The 22,142-nt window shown below is 46.8% G+C and overlaps 1 protein-coding gene across 1 annotated transcript; it reads right to left on the reverse strand.

Moving 5' to 3' along the window:
- Positions 1-11,347: 11,347 nt before the first annotated feature.
- Positions 11,348-14,358, reverse strand: LOC149366877 (uncharacterized). The gene is made up of 3 exons (XM_089566000.1): positions 14,304-14,358; positions 13,499-13,741; positions 11,348-11,733 (listed from the first exon to the last, which is right to left on the reverse strand). The coding sequence occupies exons 1-3, from the start codon at positions 14,356-14,358 to the stop codon at positions 11,348-11,350; spliced, it is 684 nt and encodes a 227-aa protein (XP_089422126.1).
- Between the last annotated feature and the right edge of the window lie 7,784 nt (positions 14,359-22,142).

Raw genomic sequence — 22,142 nt, forward strand, 5'->3', positions numbered from 1 at the left:
AGTACGGGTGCTTCATGACGTCTACATTGCCCCCATGATTACAGCGAGGGCCGATCAGCCATTTACGGATGATGTTTGGCATGCAGGCGGCATTGTCGATGATAATATTAACGAAGATCTGCTCATGCCGTGTGAGAGTAGCTGAGGTAACAAGGTAACCCGGTAGTGTATGGGCCTTAACTCGAACACCGCTTTTCTACTTGGCACGCTCTATTCTGCATCGTCGTTGTCACTCCGGTTGAAGCACTACTTCACTGACTGCGACCTTTCTTATCTAATTGGACTAGTTAGTAGATCACTTAAATCGTTCTGACTAGCCCATTCAGACTAGGGATTCTTGGCTTTTACCTCTTGTCCTTGTCTAAGTGCACTCGTCAAAGTGCTTCTTATTTATCCGATTGCCCTTCCCCGTGAGCGAATATGGGAGCGTGTCACTTTGAAGTGTTCCAGCGCGCGTCAATCTGCAACATTCCTTTACCCCGCATCCCTCCTTTACAATGCTTGCTTTGTGCCGGTTCGTCGGGAAGTCCAACTATTTTTGATCTACTAGGCTGTCGTCAGTGTTAGCGTAGGCATTTATATCTTGCTGATCCAAGAGTGATTTCTCCTCCTCAGCTTCAGAAAGCACCGCATAACATGAATACATAGACACACCTCAGACAGGGCGTGTATGAAGACACGTCGTAATTTGCGTGTAGTTCCAGGCACTCCTCTTTCGGCCTAAAATGATGAGCATGAGGAAAATGAGAAGCATGGCTCAAGGGTGGAGGTTAGCTACCGACGCTATTACAGACAAAGCCTTTATTGGATCATCCCTGGTGTATATCCAGCGTACTTGTCGTCGGCGTTGTTGAAGCCTATCATGTGACCAGCAACGCCCACGTGGCCAGTGCTATCCGCGTGACCCTGCACCATGGTGTCACCGCGAACATCGAACTATTCTGTTTCGGTCCAGGTAACACTAAAACAGAAATAGAGGTGTGGAGAGGGCGCTACCCTCTCGCAGATCACGTGACTGCTCGTCGGTTCTGAATGATTAAATTGCGTGGGTACAGGTGATGATGGAATATATATCAAGCTGCATAGGTGATTGGCCCAATATTGCAAAATTGGTGGTTTCACCCTGGGCCTTTGTTGGACCGTCCTTTACCATAAGCACGTTTACAATATTCAGCTGATTACCTGGGCTGCTTGGGTAGTAACAAGTGGAAGTGGTCAGAACAGGTGAAAAGAGGTTTCTTGGGTGAAACGGACGCCAGATTCAAGCAACATATGCAACATGCACACCGGGTATTTGAATTATGGAGACAGCATAATCGCAGTCATTTATTTGTCACTTTCCACAACACCTCCATGTAAAACCTTAATTTTCTTGGAAGTAAATAAACGCAAAAAAAAATGCAAAAGCTGCAGTTATCGGTTTGCACCGAGAAACAGATCAGCACTCTCCACACGTATTCCACGAATGCCTTGTCGATTGGTGTCACTGCTGTCGTATAAGAGTGGTCAGTGACCGCCACCCTAAATTTCTCCGTGACAAAAATTAGTCCACTTTTAAAACTTTTCCTCTTACCTAATCAAGCAGCTATCCATCACACGAAATCATAAGGCTCAAAATTTTGATGCCTCTGGTTCGTTTGATACAGTGAACCATCAAAAATCTGATATATTTTACTGTTGTGATTGGCCAGGGTAGAAATACAGGAAACTGCCGACCATGAGCTATTGTTGCTAACTGATGTTTTTTTTTTAAGTTATATCCTACTATAACAATATTTGTTCTCTTCGCCTAACTGCCGACGTCGTCAGTAATGTTAGCCGAGTCTAGTACAGCACTGCGCAAAGGCCTTTTCTCTGTAATATCTGATTTCGTTTGTCACCCGCTTTTCTATATGCATGTTCCAAAGTAAATAAATTGAATTCGGCCCTTCCACAAGATCCCAAATAAGTTTAAATGTTCTAACCTGCACAATGCTATGCTGGCCACGGAGGCTGTTTTTCGGAGTACTGTTTGGCACTGAAATGGAAGTTGCAATTACATGTGTACCGTTTGACAGCGGGAAGCTGTCAAGTGTCAAGCGGGCTAGTATTGCTGACGTTTAGCAGATACAGTACCTTCGCTTCCATTTCGCATGAAACATTAAAGACAAAATAATCGCTTCGGTCCGGAAGCAAGTTTTCCTGGCCGTAATCCACGGGCGCGCGCGCGGCTGCTCGATCGGCGATGGCGCCCCGAGCGGCCGCTTTTGTCCGCCGACCGAACTTCGACGGGAATTAGTATGGAAGGACTCTTGTGTAACCTACATTGAAAAACTACCAGTGGTTTAATGTGGTTGAACCGAGTTGGACGAGCGTCGTATGCTTGGTTGACCTTGACGTGGAGCTGAAGATCATTATTTTTGGAGGTTGTATGCTTCCTTGAGGTTGAGCTGAAGGTCATTTTGTTTTGGAAGGTTGTGTGCTTGGTTCACCTTGAGGTTAAGTTGAAGGTCATTCTTTTGGAACGTTGTATGCTTAGTTGACTTTTGGATTGAGCTCAGCGTTATTGTCCAAGCATACAGACTTTCAGCAACGACCTCGAGGTCAATCCCAAGGTCATTGTTTCGGACAGAACGGTAGCCGACTTTCACAGAGTAGACCTAATGCTCATTGTTATAGAAGGTTGTATGCTTGGTTGACCTTTGGATTGAGCTGAAGGTCATTGTCCAAGCGTACGACCTTTCAGCAGTGACCTCGAGCTCAATCTCAAGGTCATTGTTTCGGACAAAACGGTGGCCGACTTTTGCACACAGTAAAGCTAGGTCTCCAAAAACGACAGCCTTCCTCAACCTCATATCTGCGTGCATTCCTCCGGCAGAGATCAAGAACGTGCATTCTCAGGATACCGAGTCTTGGGAGTTGGAGTACGAGGATGCTTTCGTCTCCAACCTGGTCAAGCACGTGAAATTCACCCGGCGACAGGTGTCCGCCCGAGAAGTGCTCTCGGCTCAGTACGGGCACCACAGCGTCGTCCACCTGATGCCAGACTTCTTCTACCCGCTGGCTGTCGAGACGAGCATCAACTACGGCACGCTGGGCACGTACATGGCCGAGGTGCTGTTCAACTCCAGCCTGCCACCAAACAGGGTGAAGACGCGAGTGAACTGCTTCGTCAACTATGCCAGGCAGCTTGGCCTGGACTTGAGCGGGGGACTCGAGAACGTAGTGGACGCGCTGCGAACCAGGTGAGTGGTGAAAAAATTCTTGGGGGCGCTTTGCTCTCACTAAAGTGCGATGAGGTGAAATCCATTTCCGCCTCTGTTGCTGCCCCTGTTACTGCGGTAACAGGGACAGCAACTTCTGCGTAAACCTGTGTGATAGCTTTGCATACACGTCACCTAGAGCATCCGCTCCGCGGCGCCGCGTTGATATGGGTGCACAACTGCCGTTCTCAAGTTGGAAAGAGCACTGAGAAGCGGCGTGTTTCCGGTGTTTCACCTTACACGGTACTGCTCGGAATTCATCCACTCATAACGTTTCTTACATCTACTCCTATCAACCCGCCTTCTGCGTCATGCAGGAAGAGGGAGAGGGGGGGGGGGTGAAAGCAGCTTTAAATTGGTTCTCTTTACTTCGGGGTGAAGGTTTCATTCTGACATAGGGCCGCTGCGCGGTGCCACTGCTTAAGACAGCTGCGCACGCCACACAAACAGCCTGGTTTGCCATCGTGACAGCGATCCAACGAGCCTGTTGTATTTTTTCATTACAACAGGTACTATCCAGAACTACCATTAACTGTGAATTGATTGTAGCTACACTGAGGGGCTTGCTTTAGGAGCCGACACCACAGGCCCAAGAACCTCTGCACTCCGCAGAAACGCTGTATCCCCCATAGGCGAAGCCGCACCTCTTCGCGTACTTTCACAGGTAAAGTCTTTGTCAAAAATATACAGTCTAAGGGGCTCGCTTGTAAGCTATGTAGCGGGGCTCTGAAGCGCATTTTACAATCGTAACCTTGGGAGGATTGAGGACTTAAAAGTTCCTCCCGCCTTCGTGAGATTAGGGTCCCTGAGTATGCGAGAGGAGACGCGCTGCAGGGCTCAGACGCAAAACTCTTTGGGCCGTATACTTTTGACAAAGACTGTACATCATGGAAGAAGAAAAGAACTCCGCTGCTGTATGCGGCCACACAGCGTTCCAACCATGCTTTATATCCGCATTCCACGTGTACTAGTGCGAAGTGGTTAATGGCACGACCTGGCAACGGATTCAGGTATCGCTCGAGAGCACGAACTGATGGGCGAGTTGGTTATGCATGGTATAATTGAAACAGCGCAAGGCCCAAGGTCAAAAAAGAGAGCACAGGAAAGGAGGAAACGGGCTGTGTTGTCAGTTTCCTCCTTTCCCCCGCTCTCTTCTTTGGCCTTGGGCCTTGCGCTGTTTCGATTATATCAGGTATCGTGGTCTGGCACGGTACGACTAGAAGCTAGAGCAGGTCAGCTACATAGCCGAGAAGGGTATCTGGAAACAGGCTGTGCCAGAAGATACGAGGACGTCCTCTTTGCTCCCACAAAAGGATTAAAACGAATGCCTACTGGACCCCCGTAAACACTTTGGCTCTAAGGGGGGAAAGCCCCTCTCCAGGCGATACGTGGAGGAAGCCCCCCCCCCCCCTACTACTTCTACTTCGTTATCGTCTGTTGTGATCAATCTCTCTTTTCCAACAGCCCTGAATTATCACGGCAATATGCAGGGCGTTTCACCCAAGACTCCGCAAAATTTCTTAAATAGGCTTTATGAGTTAGAAAAGCGCTTTTCTCGGCATAGTATATTCGGCTGTATAATACATTAGAGTACAGCTAAGACGTGCTAACAAGCTGTTTGGTTAACTAAGATAGAATAGTAAACTTTTTAACTTTTACTGTTAGGCTCTTTAATTATTGAGAGTGATGCAGCCGACCGTAAGAAATATCTATATCAGTTTTTAGAATTTCGAAATCGCATTTACCCTCGGCGCTGCGGCCCGACCAATTTTAGCTACATCACGCCGAACTAAATGCGCTTTCGAAGAGTTTGCAGGATAAGCAACCTCTCCAGTGCACCTAACGCGTTGAAATTGCCAAAACTGCGTTTTCGAAATTCTAAAAGCTGATATCGATATCACTGGCGGTGGGCCAGACGCCTCTTAATAATAAAGAAACCTAACAGTAATAGTTCAAAAGTTAACTATTTAATATCAGTTCACCAGCCTGCTAATCAGTACGTCTTAGATGCAGTCTAATGTACTACACCGCTGACTATGCTATGCCGATAATAGCGCTCTCCTAACTCCACTAACTTATTTTTAAAAATTGTGTAAAGCCTTAAAGGTGCAGCGAAGAGGAATCTGAACTCGTCTTTTTGCCGCGGGAAATCGATATACAAGTTCCGAGCATTCTTAAAAACTTCGACTTACTTCCCTGTGGGGCCGATTTCCCTAATTAAATCGAATTAACGTCCGGCTCCCGCCTTTTTTTTTTAATTCTCCGCGTACGGTGGGCGGAGTCGACCAACGCGTGGAATGCCTTTCAGCCAGCTCCGTGGAGGCTTTGCTTTCGCTTTATTTTGTTTTTTTATGTTTCTGTGAATAAATAGTTTCATTCGCAGATAATATAGCCGCAAAATAAGCCCACATAAATAAAAATACGCGCGGGCTATTTCCTTCTACTGTCTACTACGTATTACTCCGCCGATGGCAGGGCGGCAAGACGCCACGGGACTGGGTGAAAGGCACTCCACGCGTTGGTCGACTCCGCCCACCGCACGGGGAGAATTAAAAAAAAAAAAAAAAAAGGCGGGAGCCGGACGTTAATTCGTTTTAAGTATGGAAATCGGCCACACAGGCAATAAATCGAAGTTTCTAAGAATGCTCGGAACGTGTAGGTCGTGTTCCCGCGGCAAAAATACGGGTTCAGATTCCTCTTCATTGTACCTTTAAGTGAAACACCCGGTATATCATTGTCGCGGCGTCCACGTAACGCACTCCAACGGTGCCAAAGGAGTAACAGAATAAAGCAATAATAGAATCGTCGCGTTATACACCGTTTATGTGCCGTCAACTTCAACCGAGCCTCAACACGCAGGTGGGCCGCCGAGGTGGCGCTGCAAGCGTGGAAGAACGACCGGCCGGGGGTGTCCCTGTTCGCTCCCCTCACGCAGCTCTTCTTCCTGCGCGTCGCTATCTCCTACTGCGGCGTGGCGCCGTCCAAGCGGACGCCGCTGCGGTTCGCCATGAAGACGTCGGCCAGCTACGCCACCGTCTTCAACTGCAGCGCCCCTCCTCCGGCGCCCTGCTAAAGGGCAGATTCACGACTGTGCGCGCATGACGTCAAGCATCGCCGGGCGCCTTCGGTCACTAAGCCCTTGCTGCGAGCTCTTACCCGCTACCGCCGGTCGCCAGCTGTTATTGAGGACTGCCTACTATTTTAGAAGGGGCAACGAATTCGGCTTCATAATACGACGTACGGCGCGAGAACCAGCCTGTACGCGCACAGAACGCCTCTCAAACTTCAGCGCCCAGATTCCGTACCAAACAGCGATTGGGATTCCCTTGATAACATCCTATGATTGTTTTTAGCTAACGACGTATCCAAGTGATGACCAGCCTTAAAACGAACGTTTTTGTATGGCAATACGGGTAAATAAGCAGCACTGTAATTTTGTGGTCTCTCCATGAAGCGCGAGACGAGATTTGATTATCTGGTTGACATTAGTACTCTGTAATTACTACATCTTCATAAAATGATATCTTTTTGTGTTTGGTGTTTATACGATTATCTTTTTGTTATCTGTTGGTTATATAAAAAGGTTCACAACGCTTTTGGGCACTAATAATTCCGGAAACGTAAGTAACCGCACAGCCACTGCGCTATCGTTTACGCAACCCTTAGATAAGCGATTATGGAAATCTTCCAGTTCTTATGGCATGTTTTCCTTCATCTTTCAACTCTGACGTGCCAGCTTCTAGAACTGTTTCCGGCAATGTGTGCTTTGCTGACATCATGTGAACACAAGCGCACCCGTAAGCAGATGTCAAAGTTGGTTTGGTTTATTGGTTTAACGTCCCAAGGCCTCTGGCTATGAGCGACGCCGTAGTGAAGGGCTCCGGAAATTTAGACCGCCTGGGGTTCTTTAACGTGCACTGACATCGCGCAGCACACGGGCCTCTAGAATTTCTCTTCCAAAGAAATTCAGCCGCCGCGGTCGGGATCGAACCCACGTCTTTCGGGCCAGCAGCCGAGCGCCGTAACCACTGAGCCACCAAGTTGGGATTGATTCTGCCTGAATCCAGCGCACTAATCAGCGAAAGCTGATTGGCTTTAGCGGCCGAGAGGTCTGGTGTGGCAGGCCCATCTTGACGCTTCACAGGTGACTGCCCGGTTGGGCGTCGAAAAGTCCTGTTCTGGCGTGTATACGATCACGTGCATACCCGCGGCCTCCTCTTGCTTGCGGTCTTCGGTTCGATCCCATTCCCCGGAACCCTTCATGGACTCCAGGGCCCACTTGCAAGAAGCAAATAGTCTAACCTCGAGCCTATCCACCTTCAGTCTAAACCCTCATTTGGTTTTGAGGAAATAATGGCGCATAACTGGCTCCTTGGGTGAGTGGACAGCTCGTTCGCGAGGTGCACATAGCGGTGGTGTCCACCTACAAAAACACGTTCTCTGTGATGCGTTACACGGCTGCCGTTTTGCCCGTTTAATTGTTCCTACTCATTGGAGCATACAAAGCTATTGCAGCTTTCGCTGTGAAATGAAAATCACCCTCTAGCATCTAAAGAGGAATCGACGACCGACAGAGGACCGACAGAGGAACCCGCCCTCCTCAATGACACTGAAGTGACAGCGACAGCAGTACGCCGCCACCCTTTTTCCGCCCAGTAAAAGGTCCAACTTCAGGCTTGCCGTAAGCCATCCCGCCCGGATGACATCACCTAGTACATCACAAGAGCGTTAAGGGATTCTTAGCATAGCGTTGCCATGTACCACTGTAGCAAACAGCTACCGCCAGCCTTTAAAGCGCATTCGCATGTTGCCCTCGATGAGCCCAGCGCCTTGCGCCCGTCTGCCCATCCGTCCTAGTGGTTTCCTCTTGCAGTACACTGCAATGCTGTGCTAAAGCTAGTGAAAGCGCTCAAATGGACATGGATGGCAGAAAAGGAGAGACATACAAAGCGCTAAGCACTTTGTATGTCTCTCCTTTTCTGTCATCCTTGCCCTTTTGAGCGCTTTCATTGGCAGAATGGAAACCAACTCGCCCACTCAATTCCATTGTTCAGCTAAAGCTAGAGAGCTTTAGTTTAGCGCGTTTCACGAAACACCGCGGGGACCTGTCTGCGGATGCTCAGATATGAGAGTTCTCTGTGTTGAAGTTAACTTTACAACGCCTATTAGTTCGTTCAGCCAACAAACAAGCGCTACTAGCTTTATATAGTCCATCATGAATTATTCTTTCTACGTTTAATCTGCGTGCTTGGTTGGAACCCAGGACGTCGTGTAGCCAAGTAGCGCAAGACATTGGGTCTGCGTTTCATAGTTCTCTTTAAAATCCCAATCTGTCAATTGGTAAATTCGCAATTTGGTTTTTGGGGCAAGCAAACGGTGCAGTATGTCTCACATATCTCGGCGGACACCTGAACAGCGTCACCCGTGCTGTTTTCTTCCGCTTAGCAAAAGATAACTCCTCGCGCGTGAACTCGTTATGGTTTAACGCAATGCAATAAACTGCACACATAAATTTATTCCGTACTGTTCAGCTAAGTGCCCTTCCCATGCAGCACCCATCAAGTCGCTCAAACGACGTTTTAAGATGCTAACAGAGTTGCAATGCTAGTTACTGTGCTTTGAAGGGTTGAGGACTAGGGACCCGTTAAGATCAAGGACAAGATAGGAGACAGCAAATTAAGCCTATGGCCCATAAAACCTGTAGCCCTAAAACAAATGAGCAGTGTGTTTCACCTAAAATCTTCTTTTTTTAAAAAAAATAGTCTTTTTGACTTAGAATAGTGCTTTTTGGGCATAGCGTTCTCAGTAGTGTAGCACATAAGAATACAGCTAAGACATGCTAACTAGTAGGTTTGGTAACTAACATTGAGTAGTCGACTTTCCAACTATTTCATTTAGTTTCCTTAGTTATTGAAAGCTATTTAACCCACTGTAATATAAGTTTTCGACTGTTTAAATCTGTTAGTGCACTGGAGGGGTTCCTTTGCCTGCAAGCTTTTCTAAAGCTCATGTATTTTGGGGCGATATAGGCAAAATTTGTTGGCCCACAGGCCCGAAAGCAACAATGTTTCCTAAATTCTAAAAGATATAGATATTAAGGACGGATACACACCTGTCAATAAATAACGAAACTAACGGTAATAGTTATAATACTAGCTGTTCAATATTACTTTAGTTAGCAGGTCTTAGCTGTATTCTGATGCGCTACACTGCTGACAACTCAAGAAAGCCTAATTTTAAAAATTCAGATTATAAATGAAAAACCCGCTATAGTGCGTTCATCCGTGTAACGCGCAGTCAAGCCGAGCTTCCTTTGTTTCCTCGGTGTCCAATGCAAGGCGCATTTGCTTTACCGTTTCCATCTCCAGGATGAAACGCTTCCCGCTCAAACTAGGAATACTTCGTAGCTGGAATGAGTATCAGGCTGGAATCTTTTAGGTTCCTGGTGTGCTATCTACATTCTCTACCGCAGAGCAAAGATGCTACTGAACTCAATGGTAAAAGGTGTTTATTTCGGTACCGATGACACATGAACGCGATGATTTCCGTTTTATCACCTAATCACAGTAGAACTTTAGCATAATATTTTTTTTTTTTTGCGATCATGGAACAAACTGCAGATTGGGAGAACAAAAGTTATCTTCGGTTGGCCATTGAAATGCCACAGCAAGTAAGCTTACCGCACAAAGGCGAATTTCCTGGGTATATTGCGTTCCTCAAAGCGCTGATCCTCACCTCGAGTGTTCAGAGCGCTTTCCACTGAAGCTGAAAAAGAGCTGGAGGTTTCCAGTTCATTCACCTTACGCGAAGAAATATTAGTCTTGTTTCTCATCTGAACTTCAAAAAATGAATGCCTGTGTCGTTGTTACTACTTGATAGCGCTGCCGCAGTCTTGCATTCCTACGAGCCTCCAAGGTCTACTTATCAGTTTTTCGATCCCGCCTCGCCTCGGTGGTCGAATTTCGATGGAGGCGAAATTCTAGAGGCCCGTGTACTGTGCGATGTCAGCGCATGTCAAAGAACCCCAGGTGGTGGAAATTTCCGGAGCCCTTCACTACGGCGTCCCTCATAGCCGAGTCGCTTTGAGGTGTTAAACTGCCTAAACCACAACCTTTTCAGTTTTTGTTTTCGCCTCGTATATATCTCCAATAGAAGCAGGAAAAAACAGGAGAGTCCCTTTCACTGCACTCCCGTTGCTCAGGAGAAAAGCGAGGCGGAAGCCACGTGGTACAGAAGGCCATTTTTTTCCGGTCGCCCTAAGCCAGAAACTGCTTTCTAATTGCTACGGAAGAAGCAGCCCTTGCGCCTCCAGGATGGAGATTCAGTGTAAGTAAGAAAGGGCTTGTCAACGAAGGAAAAGAAACTGCCCGGACGAGTAGTGCAGCGGTTCCGTTCTTGCACTCATAGCAAAGGCCAGAAAGTGTGTTATTTCATGTGACGAGGTACTTTTTCTTGCGGCTCACAAAAAGTAACGTCACGGTCATTTCTCTTTTTCTTCTCCATGGTATCTGCCGAAGGTTTCAGCAGGCTGCGACTCTGTTACCGCGGGATACCAAGCACATTGCCTGCACATGCGTTTGCAGGCAGGCACTATCTCATGGATGTTTGTGGCTGGCAACGAGTTCCGAACACATTTTGGACAAAAATTTTGAGTATTCAAATATTTTAAGGTATTTTTATGGAAATATTGCAGGTAATGGCCTATTCTTCCGATATGTAGCAAAATATTTCTTTTAGTGTGTTCGATCACTTGCATCGATAAGTTAAGGCTGCCATAGAAAACAAGTTAGGAGCGCTTTTGATGGTAGCAAGAATGTTAATAGCAAAAAAATGTGAGGCCTGCCGACGGGAGACGTGCGGATATAATGATTGTTGTAGCGAAATTTCACAATATATGAAAAAAACGCGCGCGTAAACTGGTTACCGTATAAAAATGCTTTTGTCCAGAATTGTTTTATGACCGACAGCACGGTCCTCAGGCCACCCCTTGTACCTGCTTTAAGCAGTGTGCAACCAACGAACATTCCCTTCTTGTGTCTCGGGTTATAAATAGGTCATGAACAACAAAGGCTTCGGGACCAACGTTCAATCTTCACACAACACAGTTACCGTCGTCGGTGCGCGCAGAGTGAGGCTAAAACAAACACGCCGAGACCCGACGGCAGCGTAGTGGTCGCCGAGGAAGGCACGAGTGTGTGCCTCTGCATCATGAGCTGTTCTCGGTCCCAGTTGAAACCCGACGAGCCTCGGTGCATGGATGAAGGGTGCTGGTGGTAGCCGGGTGAGTTGTAGACGCCGGCCGACGTGTGGACCCCCTGCGGACTGTGGCAGCCGCGGATGCGCGGACAATGGCGGCTGCTGCTTCGCGTGCAGCACACTGTGGTCGGGTGGGCCCCCGTCGGAAGGTGGGCCCCGCTCTGGGAAATGTGGCAGCAGCGGTCGTGGTCCCAGCAGTAGCGGCCGCTTCCGCCGCAGTCCCCCGTTGTTCCACCTGTCGGATTGGAAGTAGTGAGTTTAGAGATTAGAAGTTGCGATAATAATAATAATAATAATAATAATAATAATAATAATAATAATAATAATAATAATAATAATACTGTTACGGCTATAATCTCATAGCCGGGGTATTCTAGCTGGTTCAATAGGCCAGCGGCCATCAGTTGAATCGGCGAGCGGGGATCAGCGTCCAATGGGATGATGATGAAGATGATGTCCTCAGGCTTAATGGCACATACCCACGGCGCGGGATTGGCCAGGGTGGATAGCGAATACAAACGCACTCATGTAGAGGGAATGGAGTATATTTAAAATTTTGGGACGCAGAGCTATAATTTGTACAAAACAAAAAATACGGAGAAGGAAAAGTTGGGAATTCACATTCTAGCAGAGGAATCTAACAGATGAAATGGGGCACAACACTCTCAACTTCCTCTTCTTTCGTTCTCCGCCTTGCCCTTCCTGCGCTTCTTCAATCCCGTAACAATATATAACATGTTTATTTCCATCAGTGATGAGGGAGACTGCGTATAAAAGCCGCTTGACAACCAAGCGACTTGACTGAATCCCGCAGCTTCCCTACAATGCAGGCAGCGATAGAAAAAAAAACTTGCATAAAGCATAACATTCAAAATTAATGCACATACACTTGATAGTCCCAAGAGGTAATCATAAAAAAGGCAAAAGAACACTTTTAGTTGTTATTGTAAGCAAGGATTGTTAATTAAATGTTGGCGTAGGGTTCGCACAGAAGTTGTATGTAAATCTATGCCTGATTTCTGGAATGAATTTAAAAAAGTTGTCAGTGAGTAAGACACTTTTTGCATGGAATAATTCGCATAACTAAAGTAATTTTTGTAGGAAAGGAAATGGCGCAGTAACTGTCTCACATATCTCGGCGGACACCTGAACCGCGCCGTAAGGCAAGGGAGGAAGGTGGGACTGAAAGAAAAAAGGAAGAAAGGAATAATTTATCGCAATGATTATCGCATCTCTCGCGTCATTATAGTCGGCATGCATAAAAGTACACTGATTATTCTCCTTTTAAAAGTGTAAATGTATCTTCAGCACTCCTAGTGCAATAAGCAGCCTTCACAACACCGAAAGCACTTTTCAGTGGCTCAGACGTGTGGCCTATCGTCCTTGTATCGTATCTTCCTTTTGTATCGTCCTTTCTTGTCCTATTGCGTTGTGCCGTTGCGCTGTTTCACAAGAAATCGTGTGGCCTAAGAAGACGAAAGTACAAAGTGCGTAAAAAGTTCTCATGCCCTTCACAGATCATGGTGGACTCGTGGCGGACTGTGTGGTGTGGGCCAGTGTGCACTCGCGATGTGAAGCGTTCTCGTATTAAGACGCATTTGTCCGCGGTTTATGCCTTGAGCCTCTGGCACAGTTATCAATGCGATTTAACTTGTTCTTCCCATTAAGAAGAGAAGAGGCCTCGGAGTCTTCCTATGACTTAAAACCTGGGTCCCGGTCTCAGCGCAACGCGATTCACTTCACCACACATAGGAAGCTGAAGATCTCTACGGGGGTTAAAATAAGTATCCTTCTCCCGACTGGAAGCCTTAGTAGCCCGACGGCCGCTTGGTAACGCCATAGGCGTTTTAGGTGCCATGATAAACTGAAAAGCATGCTCGGAGGCCTGGGAACTTTAGACGAGCCCTGTACCTCCTCCTATTATTGGCCAGTCTTTCCAGTGTCTTGTAAGCTAGCTGTCTGCGAAACCAACGTACAAGACTTCGTCAGTGACAGCGTACCTGCACTGGACACCACAGATCCTTGAGAAGAGATTCCCTGGTTCCGCCTGGTTACCACAGGCACCAGCAGAACCCTGCTGGGTCCGCCGCTTGGTCTCGGCTCGACGCCTACACGCACACACGTCCGGTAGTTGGGTTCGCAGCGGTACCCCTCCCGGCAGCAGCCGCTTGGACCGCGACAACAGTCGTCCATGTCCGCGGAAGAAGGTAGGGGCCGCGAACGGTCGGGGTTCCATCCGTAGCCTGCGTTGGAGTAGGCGTGAAACCGACGAATTGCGTGGATTAGTTGCGCCCATCTAAGTTTTAACGCAATAGCATTGATGGTATGTACATGACGTGAAAATTCGGCGTCGGCGTTGGCGTACTGAGCGATAAATCATGATCATGAATCCGGCAAGGGGTGCTCAGAGAGTAAAGTAGGAGGAAGGTGGGCTACCCAGGTCGCTCCCCAACGCCCTCCTAAATGCCCCAACGCGAGCGTCACGTGGGAATCAGCTGGTGGATCAACAGTCACGTGGGGAACAGTCATGCGGGGAGCAAGTACATGGCACTCCCTCTAAAGTTTTGGTTTCCTCTGTGGATACACGTGAGACTCGACAGCAAATCAGTATTGCTCCTAATTTTCCTACCCTCCACTTCTGTATACGCTCGTAAACGATAAAAAAAGAAAAAAAACAAGCGCATTTCAATCCTTTAAAATACTTTTTTTCTTTCTTACTATCTAATTATTCACATTCTTTTGTCCTCAAACAATATCTCCAGAGCTTTTTTTTTTAAGAATTAAAGGTATTGCGATGGCACTAACCTCGAACAGTTGCGACGAAGCCGAGCAAGATTGACACCCTTGTCGCCGTTGTCATGGTCAAGTCCGAGGCAAGATCTGCGTGTGCGAGGGATAATAATTTGCAAGAATGCTTACGAGGACTCGCCCGCTTCAGGCGGATTCTTCAAAACAGGAGATGGTATCGCTCTCTAAAACAAACGCAACCTGATTAAGTAGAGCGCTGAAATTTGAAAACTGTAGAGTAGTTGCATAAGCTGCAATTTCTGCATTCCGTTTCATCCTAATAATGACACGACCTTATTTAAATTTCTCTCTTTACTGGTTCGTAAACCTTTCATTGCTGCTTCCCTATTTGCGGTTGGAATTGCGTTCTCTAGAGTAACTCGTATCTCCGCAAACTTCTTAATTAATCTCATTCTCCCACCTAACTTTCTGCTGCCCCCTGCTACGCTGACGAGCGGTTATCTTGCCTTCGCAGTGCATGCCCTGCTCAAGCCCATTTCTTCCTCTTGATTTCGACTAGGATGTCACTAATCCGCGTTTGTTCCGTCACCCACTCTGCCCACCCTACCCCTGTCCTTCCTTTCTATCGCTCCACCTTTCTTTTCCTCTCGCTGTCTTTTTTATCACACTATCCGCAGCTCAAGTACTTCAGATTTTGTTGGCAGATGCCGCGGCTAGCAACATCTTTTCCTTCCTTTGTTATTTTATTATAAAGAGCCACTAATACTAACAATAACGCTTGACCATTCTAAAGTTGTCGTCGGCACCGGCTGGTTCTCTAAAGTCGGATGGTAATTAAATTAAGATCAGTGGCACAAATGAACAATGTCACATGTCACTAAACCGCAGTCTGGTTTTCTGGTACTCCGCTAGGAGTATATATCCAATCGCTTAAAGGAATATTTAGAAGAGAATCAATAGCCTGTCCACCCGCTTTCTCTCCACGCAACCCCCCCCCCCCCCCCCTTCCCCCTTTTACTGCAACCTGGCCTCCTCATTCGGGCCATCGACCTTGCCTCAGTTGTGCAACTCACTGCGCTCAGCCGACACAACAATGGCCCGTAGATCCTGATGCGTGGGGGGGACGGTCGATCTGCCATCAAAAGCGGTCAAGGCCTCCTTGGGTAAACGGCTGCATCAAGCAGCGCTCGAAATTAAGTCGGCGATAGGTTAACCGCAAATGGAGCGATGCCGCTTTTCATTAGTTATATAAGGGCGCACATCACAATTACAAGCACAAGTTTGTTTATTTTTAGTGTAGATATGCATTCAAGAGCCTCCAGGCCAGATTTTAGCTGACGCACTTTCGCATCCTTCCTGCCGGTATAACCTGAATAACAATTTATTTCCAAACTCACCTGCTTAATCTTAAAGAGCACCCATGTGTTCAGAACGTATATAGTGTATATATATGACCCAGATCTTTCGAATAAAACGTGATTTAGCAGGTTCGTGCACCCCAAACAAATTCTTTTTTAATCTCGTTAAACCCGATTTCTACCTCAAAAGGCACTTTTTTTTGACAAAATAGTTTTCTAGTACAAAAAACTGAAGACACAGTATAAAAATATGTGGATGTCTTCAAGAGAAGTATTGAGTTAAGTCATAATTTTAAAGCCTTTTTTAACACTTATTATTCAAAACTGGGTTTAATTTGAGCAAAACTTCGAAAGATACATTACAGAGCAAGAAGCCAAAACAGGGCTACTAACCAGACGTCTTTTTGCATCCCTGTACCAAGCGCTACCTACGTTAATGACTTCCTCCTCTCAGGTTTTCATGCGTTTGAAATGGACGCTGTGAGGTTGAACGGCAGTGCACAAACGCAAACAGGTCTTGCACGGATATTGAAGTGCTATGCAAGCGATAACAATGTCTGCGCGACAAAATAGTTATAATAAATGAGAAAAAAAATAGAAACACCCTATTTGGAAAATTTGCTAATTTCATACTGTTCGCGAAAATCGTCAGCAAAATATACACAATTTTGAGTCCCACAGTACATTAGCGCCAATAATGAATTAACTTCTGCAACAAAAAATGACACCAAAAAACCCAAATTCTGCAATTCTTTTTCTGAATACGCAAATATGTACCCGAATTTGACCTTAAAAAGTATTACCCTATTTTCTCCCCCCGACATCAGGAAATATATAAAGACCGTAAACGAAGGGTCCTATAGCCTATACGCGTTACATATCACGCATTCTGCATGCAAGGCTCCGTCGGTAGGAGGATATGGTACTCATTTTACTCAGCTGAGCTTGGAGGAGAAGAAAACAGTCGCTACAGAATACGTGCACGGCTTCCACGCAAGGCCCCGGTTCGCCTGCAACAAGTTGTACCCGTGAATTCACGAGCGTGTACTTCAAGCATGGCCACGTAGGTAGGCACGTGTCTTATCCACAACATCCAGGGTACCTCGCAAGAATACGAACAAGACAAATAAAAAGCAGATAGCATCGATGGCCATTTCCCAGCGTGGGCATGTGTCACGTTTACTGAGGTCCACAACAGCAACTACAACACACTGCGGTAACACATTTCTGCAGCAGCTGTGCCGTGCGTTCCACTTGGGTATCGATTGAAGATCGCCGGCGATGACTTTTCAAAAGGGCATGCTAACAGGGCAGCGCCATTAGGTTTGGTTTGGTTTATGGGGGTTTGGTTTAAGTGCCAAAGCGACTCAAGCGATGAGGGACGCCGTAGTGGAGGGCTCCGGAAATTTCGACCACCTGGGGTTCTTCAACGTGCACGGACATCGCGCAGCACACGGGCCTCTACAATTTCACCTCCATAGAAATTCAACCGCCGCGGCCGGGATCGAACCCGCGTCTTTCGGGTCAGCAGCCGAACGCAGTAACCACTGAGCCACCGCGGAGATAGCGCCATTAGGGAAAGTTAACAAGCGCAGAGCCAACTGCTGCGTTGTTATGTTCAGCCATGGGCCAACGGCGAAGTTTTGAAAGAATGCGAAGGCCTGCTAAAATTCTTTGTGCAACGAGTATCCCAAAACGCTGTCGTTAACGTATTCTAACACGGTTCTTCGCAGGAGGCTGCGCGTAAGAATTTGTACCAGCACCTGAATTTGTACCAGCTTTTTGCAGACGACTGCGTCATCTATCACAAAATATCTAACCAAACTGATTCTATTTATTTTCAGGATGATCTCACAAGCGTATCTAACTGGTGTGATAAGTGGTGCATGCGACTAAACGTTAATAAATGTAAAACGATGCATGTGTCACGTCGCACTAACATCACTGATAACAAGCGTACTTATGTTCTTCACGACATTCCACTTGAATCAGTTAACTCCTACAAATACCTAGGTGTTCATATCTCACGTAACTTATCATGGCATAGACACGTCGAACATGTCGCAAATAACGCCAACAGGACTCTTGGATACTTGCGCCGAAATTTCTCTACCGCGCCTCTGCCGATGAAACTAACCCTTTATAAAACATTAGTACGACCAAAGTTAGAATATGCATCTGCAGTTTGGGATCCTAATATAATCACACTGATAAACACACTAGAATCCATTCAAAATCGTGCAGCACGTTTCATCTTAACTAACTATTCCCGTTACGCCAGCATTACTTCTATGAAAAACACACTTGCTTTACCAGACCTTTCTTCGCGCCGGAAGTGTTTTCGACTGTCTTTTCCACAGACTGTATCACCATAACCCCCTGTTAAAGGATCATCTTTTTTCGAGCCCTTCATACATTTCATCCCGTTCCGATCATATATTTAAAGTCGGTGTTCCATTTTCGAGAACCAAATTGTGTCATGATTCTTTTATTCCTAAAACCAGCGCTGACTGAAACGACCTTCCTCCCTCCATCGCTGCCATTACCGATGTTGAGAACTTCAAGAAAACTGTGTTTTCTGCCATCATATAACTTGTTTTGTATAACTATGCACTGTATTTTTTTTTGTTGTACCACTCCTTTCTGTAATGCCTTCGGGCCCTGAAAGTATGTGAAATAAATAAATAAATAAATAAATAGATACAACGATACAAAGTTAGAGCTTCCGTCCCGTACTGAAGTTTCGCCTGCGATGACTAGAAAGGTAAACAAAATGGCTACTGAAACGTTTCCAAAAAGAGGTTTTCTTAGATAGCCTCAGGACAAGTGCCCTTAAGAAAGCTTTGCAAAATGGAAGTTTTAATATAAACAAACAGGTTTTCATGTATATAAATTTAACGACCAATCTCCTGTATTTTACAAAAATGTACAAAAACGGGACTGATACGAAGATGCATAGCCGGGTGAATATATCATATATCATTTCCCAGCGTGCGGCTTAATTCTTTTATAACATATTCTAAGTTTTGCAGTGCACAAGAAATTGGGCGAGACAACATGCGGTTCAGGGGCAGTCAAACAGAACTTGTGGAGGATGTAAGTTGTAGGGCAACGGGGATAAAGCTGAAGAACCACTGCCGCCTCATTTTGATACAGAAGCGCTCTGAAACCGCGCACTCGATGCGAAGCAAAATTACCAGACTTCACTCAGGGACGCGCAAATGAAAGCCATCCTCCTTACTGGAGCGACTTAAATTCTCAATAACTTGTAGATCCCTGCGCCCAAGGAAAGCGCATTCTGTGCTCTCTAACACTGCTTTCCACGGGTGACAAAGAGAAGGTCAATAAAAGAAAACTATCATATGCACTAAATACACAAGTGTTGTTTACTAGCTCGCTAGCATGAACAACAAAAATATATGCAGTACGACTTGATCCAAATCCTCACGTGCTAAATTACTACGTTGCATCTGCCTTTCCCATAAAATTCTTACCTATCCCCATTACTACGTTTCATTTGGAACTTCCCTCAAGACGTTCGTTGATTTGTCATGCCCTGAACAAATCATTCGCTCACGGACTTCCATACGCCCTCACGTAATACTCCGTGCAGCCGCTCTCAAGATATGAATTGTGAAGAAGATGTGCACTAGCCCTGCCGCATTGCCATCGCTCCGAGCGAGGCTATGCTCAGCCTGACTGACGGTAAACTGCCTCTGTTCCACCGCTGCTACCGTTGACCTCAGCGTCTACCAATAAACCACTGTTACAGAATAAACAAATAAAGGTTTACTGAATGAATAAATAAAAAGCAAACGAAAGCAAAGAAAACAACGTGACAGTATTGAGCTTTGACCAGTTCCACCAGACTGCTGACACTGAGCATTGTTTCACGAGGCCCTAATTAAAATCATATAAAAATTATCAAAATGAAGGCGAAGTTAACGCACCCACAGACAGCCTCAGGATCTTCTCCGGGACGTACCTTACGTGGTCGTTCACAAGTGAGGGTCGGTTGAAAGCCTCCCGTCGGAGTGTCGCCGCATGCACTTGAAAGCGTTCGCGACGAGTCAACAATCCGGCTCGCCGAGTGGCGGGCATAATAAACAAAGTGTCAACGACGCTTGATTTGTCGCGGCGAAAGAGGGCGTGCGTGCGCGAATCGGGATGCGTATAGCGCACACCGGCTGCGACTGTAAACAAAAACAAATGCAGACGAGCACAAAAGCGTCATCAACGAGCACACCGCTGACGCGTGTCACGCAGATGTTGATACGTGCCAGGCCAGGGTTGATAGAGGCGAAGGTTGTGCGCCCATGGAGTCTCGGAGCTAAAACACAATGGCCACTGGAAAAGCGGCCATTAACACTGCACGCTGTTTGGCAGACGACCCCTTGTTAGACTCGGTGCATGTGCTGAATCAAACAGTATGTGCGCGGGAACTGTGAGCAGCTGACGTCATCGCGCTCATCTAACCTCTAAAATAAGTTAAAAGGGAGTAATTGCTCATTGGTATCCACCCAAGTGCAGCCATATGGCTACAAAGGAAAGCGATACAGCTTTTTTTAGAAACTTCACAGTTAAAGGAAAATTCGTCCTACTCCAGGGTTCGAAATCGGAAGCGCCGCTTCACCGGAGCAGTCGCTCTACCAACTGAGCTAACCGGGACGGGTAGGGCGAGAGTGAATTGATCAATAACTCCAAGTGAGAACAGTGTTGGTCAAATGTTTTAGGAGAAGACCCCAAGGTAGAGTAAATTTGTAATAACGGAGTAATTGCTCATTGGTATCCACTCAAGTGTAGCATTACGGCTACAAAAGAAACCTAAACACGTTTCTCAGAAACTTCGCAGTCTAATTAGGCCTGGTCCAGGGTTCGAACCCGGGACCACCGCTTCACCGGAGCAGTCGCTCTACCGACTGAGCTAACCGGGACGCCAAGCCTATGGGAGGGCGAGAGCGAATTGATAAATAACTCTAAGTGGGAACAGTGTTGGTCAAAACTTTTAGGGGCAGACCCCAAGGAGGGGGCTTCCCCTAAAACATTTGACCAACCTCTAAAGTAGCGAGCATTGGGTTTAGTAGCTTTGTTCGTGGAGGTTCAACGCGCTTAACTTTTCACAGAATGAAATGAAGGCGCAACAACCCAAAGCGCGAAATTACAACAGATTTAATAGAGGAAACGGGTGTTCTTTTATACACAATACGTGAACGTCATCAGTGCCACATAAAGAAACGAAAGAACGTAGCGATATTAGCAATTGTAAGCTGATCCACTACACAAATCACACTCATCATGATAGCATATCCAGATCAACTTCTTTCTCGGACAACGACAAAGACACAGTGCTGATACACCTTTCAGCACCCCCGGATTTGATTTCAAAATATACATGCTGTATACATGCCGTTGGTTTATTGGTTTATTGGGGTTTAACGTCCCAAAGCAACTCAGGCTATGAGGGACGCCGTAGTGCACGTGGGACCTCCATGACCCGAAGTTCCAGGGCCTCACCATCGGCCTTAGCGTCGACACTGAAAGATGCTGGTGGGATGCTCGCTGTTTTGGACACGTGGGAAGGTAGCCGTACCTGTGTAAGCTCCCCCACCGAAATAAGCAGCGAGAGACACCTGATAACACGCAGGCTAACGCAGTATCCAGGTGTTGGGACTTGGTTAGCGACATCGGCGCCTTCGGCGTGGTGTCGGGCCCGAGTCAACAGAGGTGAGAACTTGGGGGAAAGATGAAGAGCTTTATATACAAAAGGTTGCATATTGCGCGTTGTCGACAAGAGAGCTGATACATGGTGATGCTCTGTCATAAGTAGAGTACCAGTTCCTGTAGAAGCTCTAATTTTGCTGCAGCATATTGGAGCCCACAGTCAATAGCATACGCATCGACTATGGAAGCGGCCTGCTGAAGGCGGTCCTCCATTTCTCCCCCGTGCACCCAGTATGGATGCCGTGGAACCTCCTACCCCGCTACTAACTTACAACGACATACTTCAGCACTTAAGATTATCCCGTCGGGTCTACCCTCCGCCGGCTAAGACACTGGACAAAGGGGAGGAACTATACCTCCGAAAGATACAGACCAACACTTACAACAACGCACGAAGACTACACGCAATAGACCCGGAGTCATTTGACTCACAATGCAAATTTTGCGGGGAGAAGGCGGACCTGTACCATATGATGTGGGCCTGCCAACGAAATCAGGCGATCACTGTTAATAACCAGCCAACGCAGGAGGGGTCGGAGGCAGCTCTGACCAGCTCGGACGAAACGAGTTAAATGCAACTCATCGAAAGAGCCCGGAAAGCAGCCTACGCCAATGGGGTTCCGGACTGAGAGCTCCAACCGCCGCTACGACCTCCTAAACAATTTCATTAAAATATTTCACCACCACCACCACCATGTCCACAAAGGAAGGCATTCAACACGCGATGTATGCGGATGACATTACAATCTAGACCACCGAGCTGAACGCAAAGGCGCCCATGTGCTGTGCGATGTCAGTGCACGTTAAATATCCCCAG

The sequence above is a fragment of the Amblyomma mixtum genome, chromosome 1, assembly GCF_055824585.1.
Source record: "Amblyomma mixtum isolate Tamu chromosome 1, ASM5582458v1, whole genome shotgun sequence".
Taxonomy (NCBI): Eukaryota; Metazoa; Arthropoda; class Arachnida; order Ixodida; family Ixodidae; genus Amblyomma; species Amblyomma mixtum.

What these genes read in the sequence shown, in the direction of transcription:
- LOC149366877 (XM_089566000.1), bottom strand. Translation starts at nt 14,358, where the DNA reads ATGACAACGGCGACAAGGGTGTCAATCTTGCTCGGCTTCGTCGCAACT. An exon ending in CTTCGTCGCAACTGTTCGAG is followed by an intron (nt 13,742 to 14,303) that starts GTTAGTGCCATC and finishes ACTCCAACGCAG; the next exon opens with GCTACGGATGGAACCCCGAC. An exon ending in ATCTGTGGTGTCCAGTGCAG is followed by an intron (nt 11,734 to 13,498) that starts GTACGCTGTCAC and finishes CCAATCCGACAG; the next exon opens with GTGGAACAACGGGGGACTGC.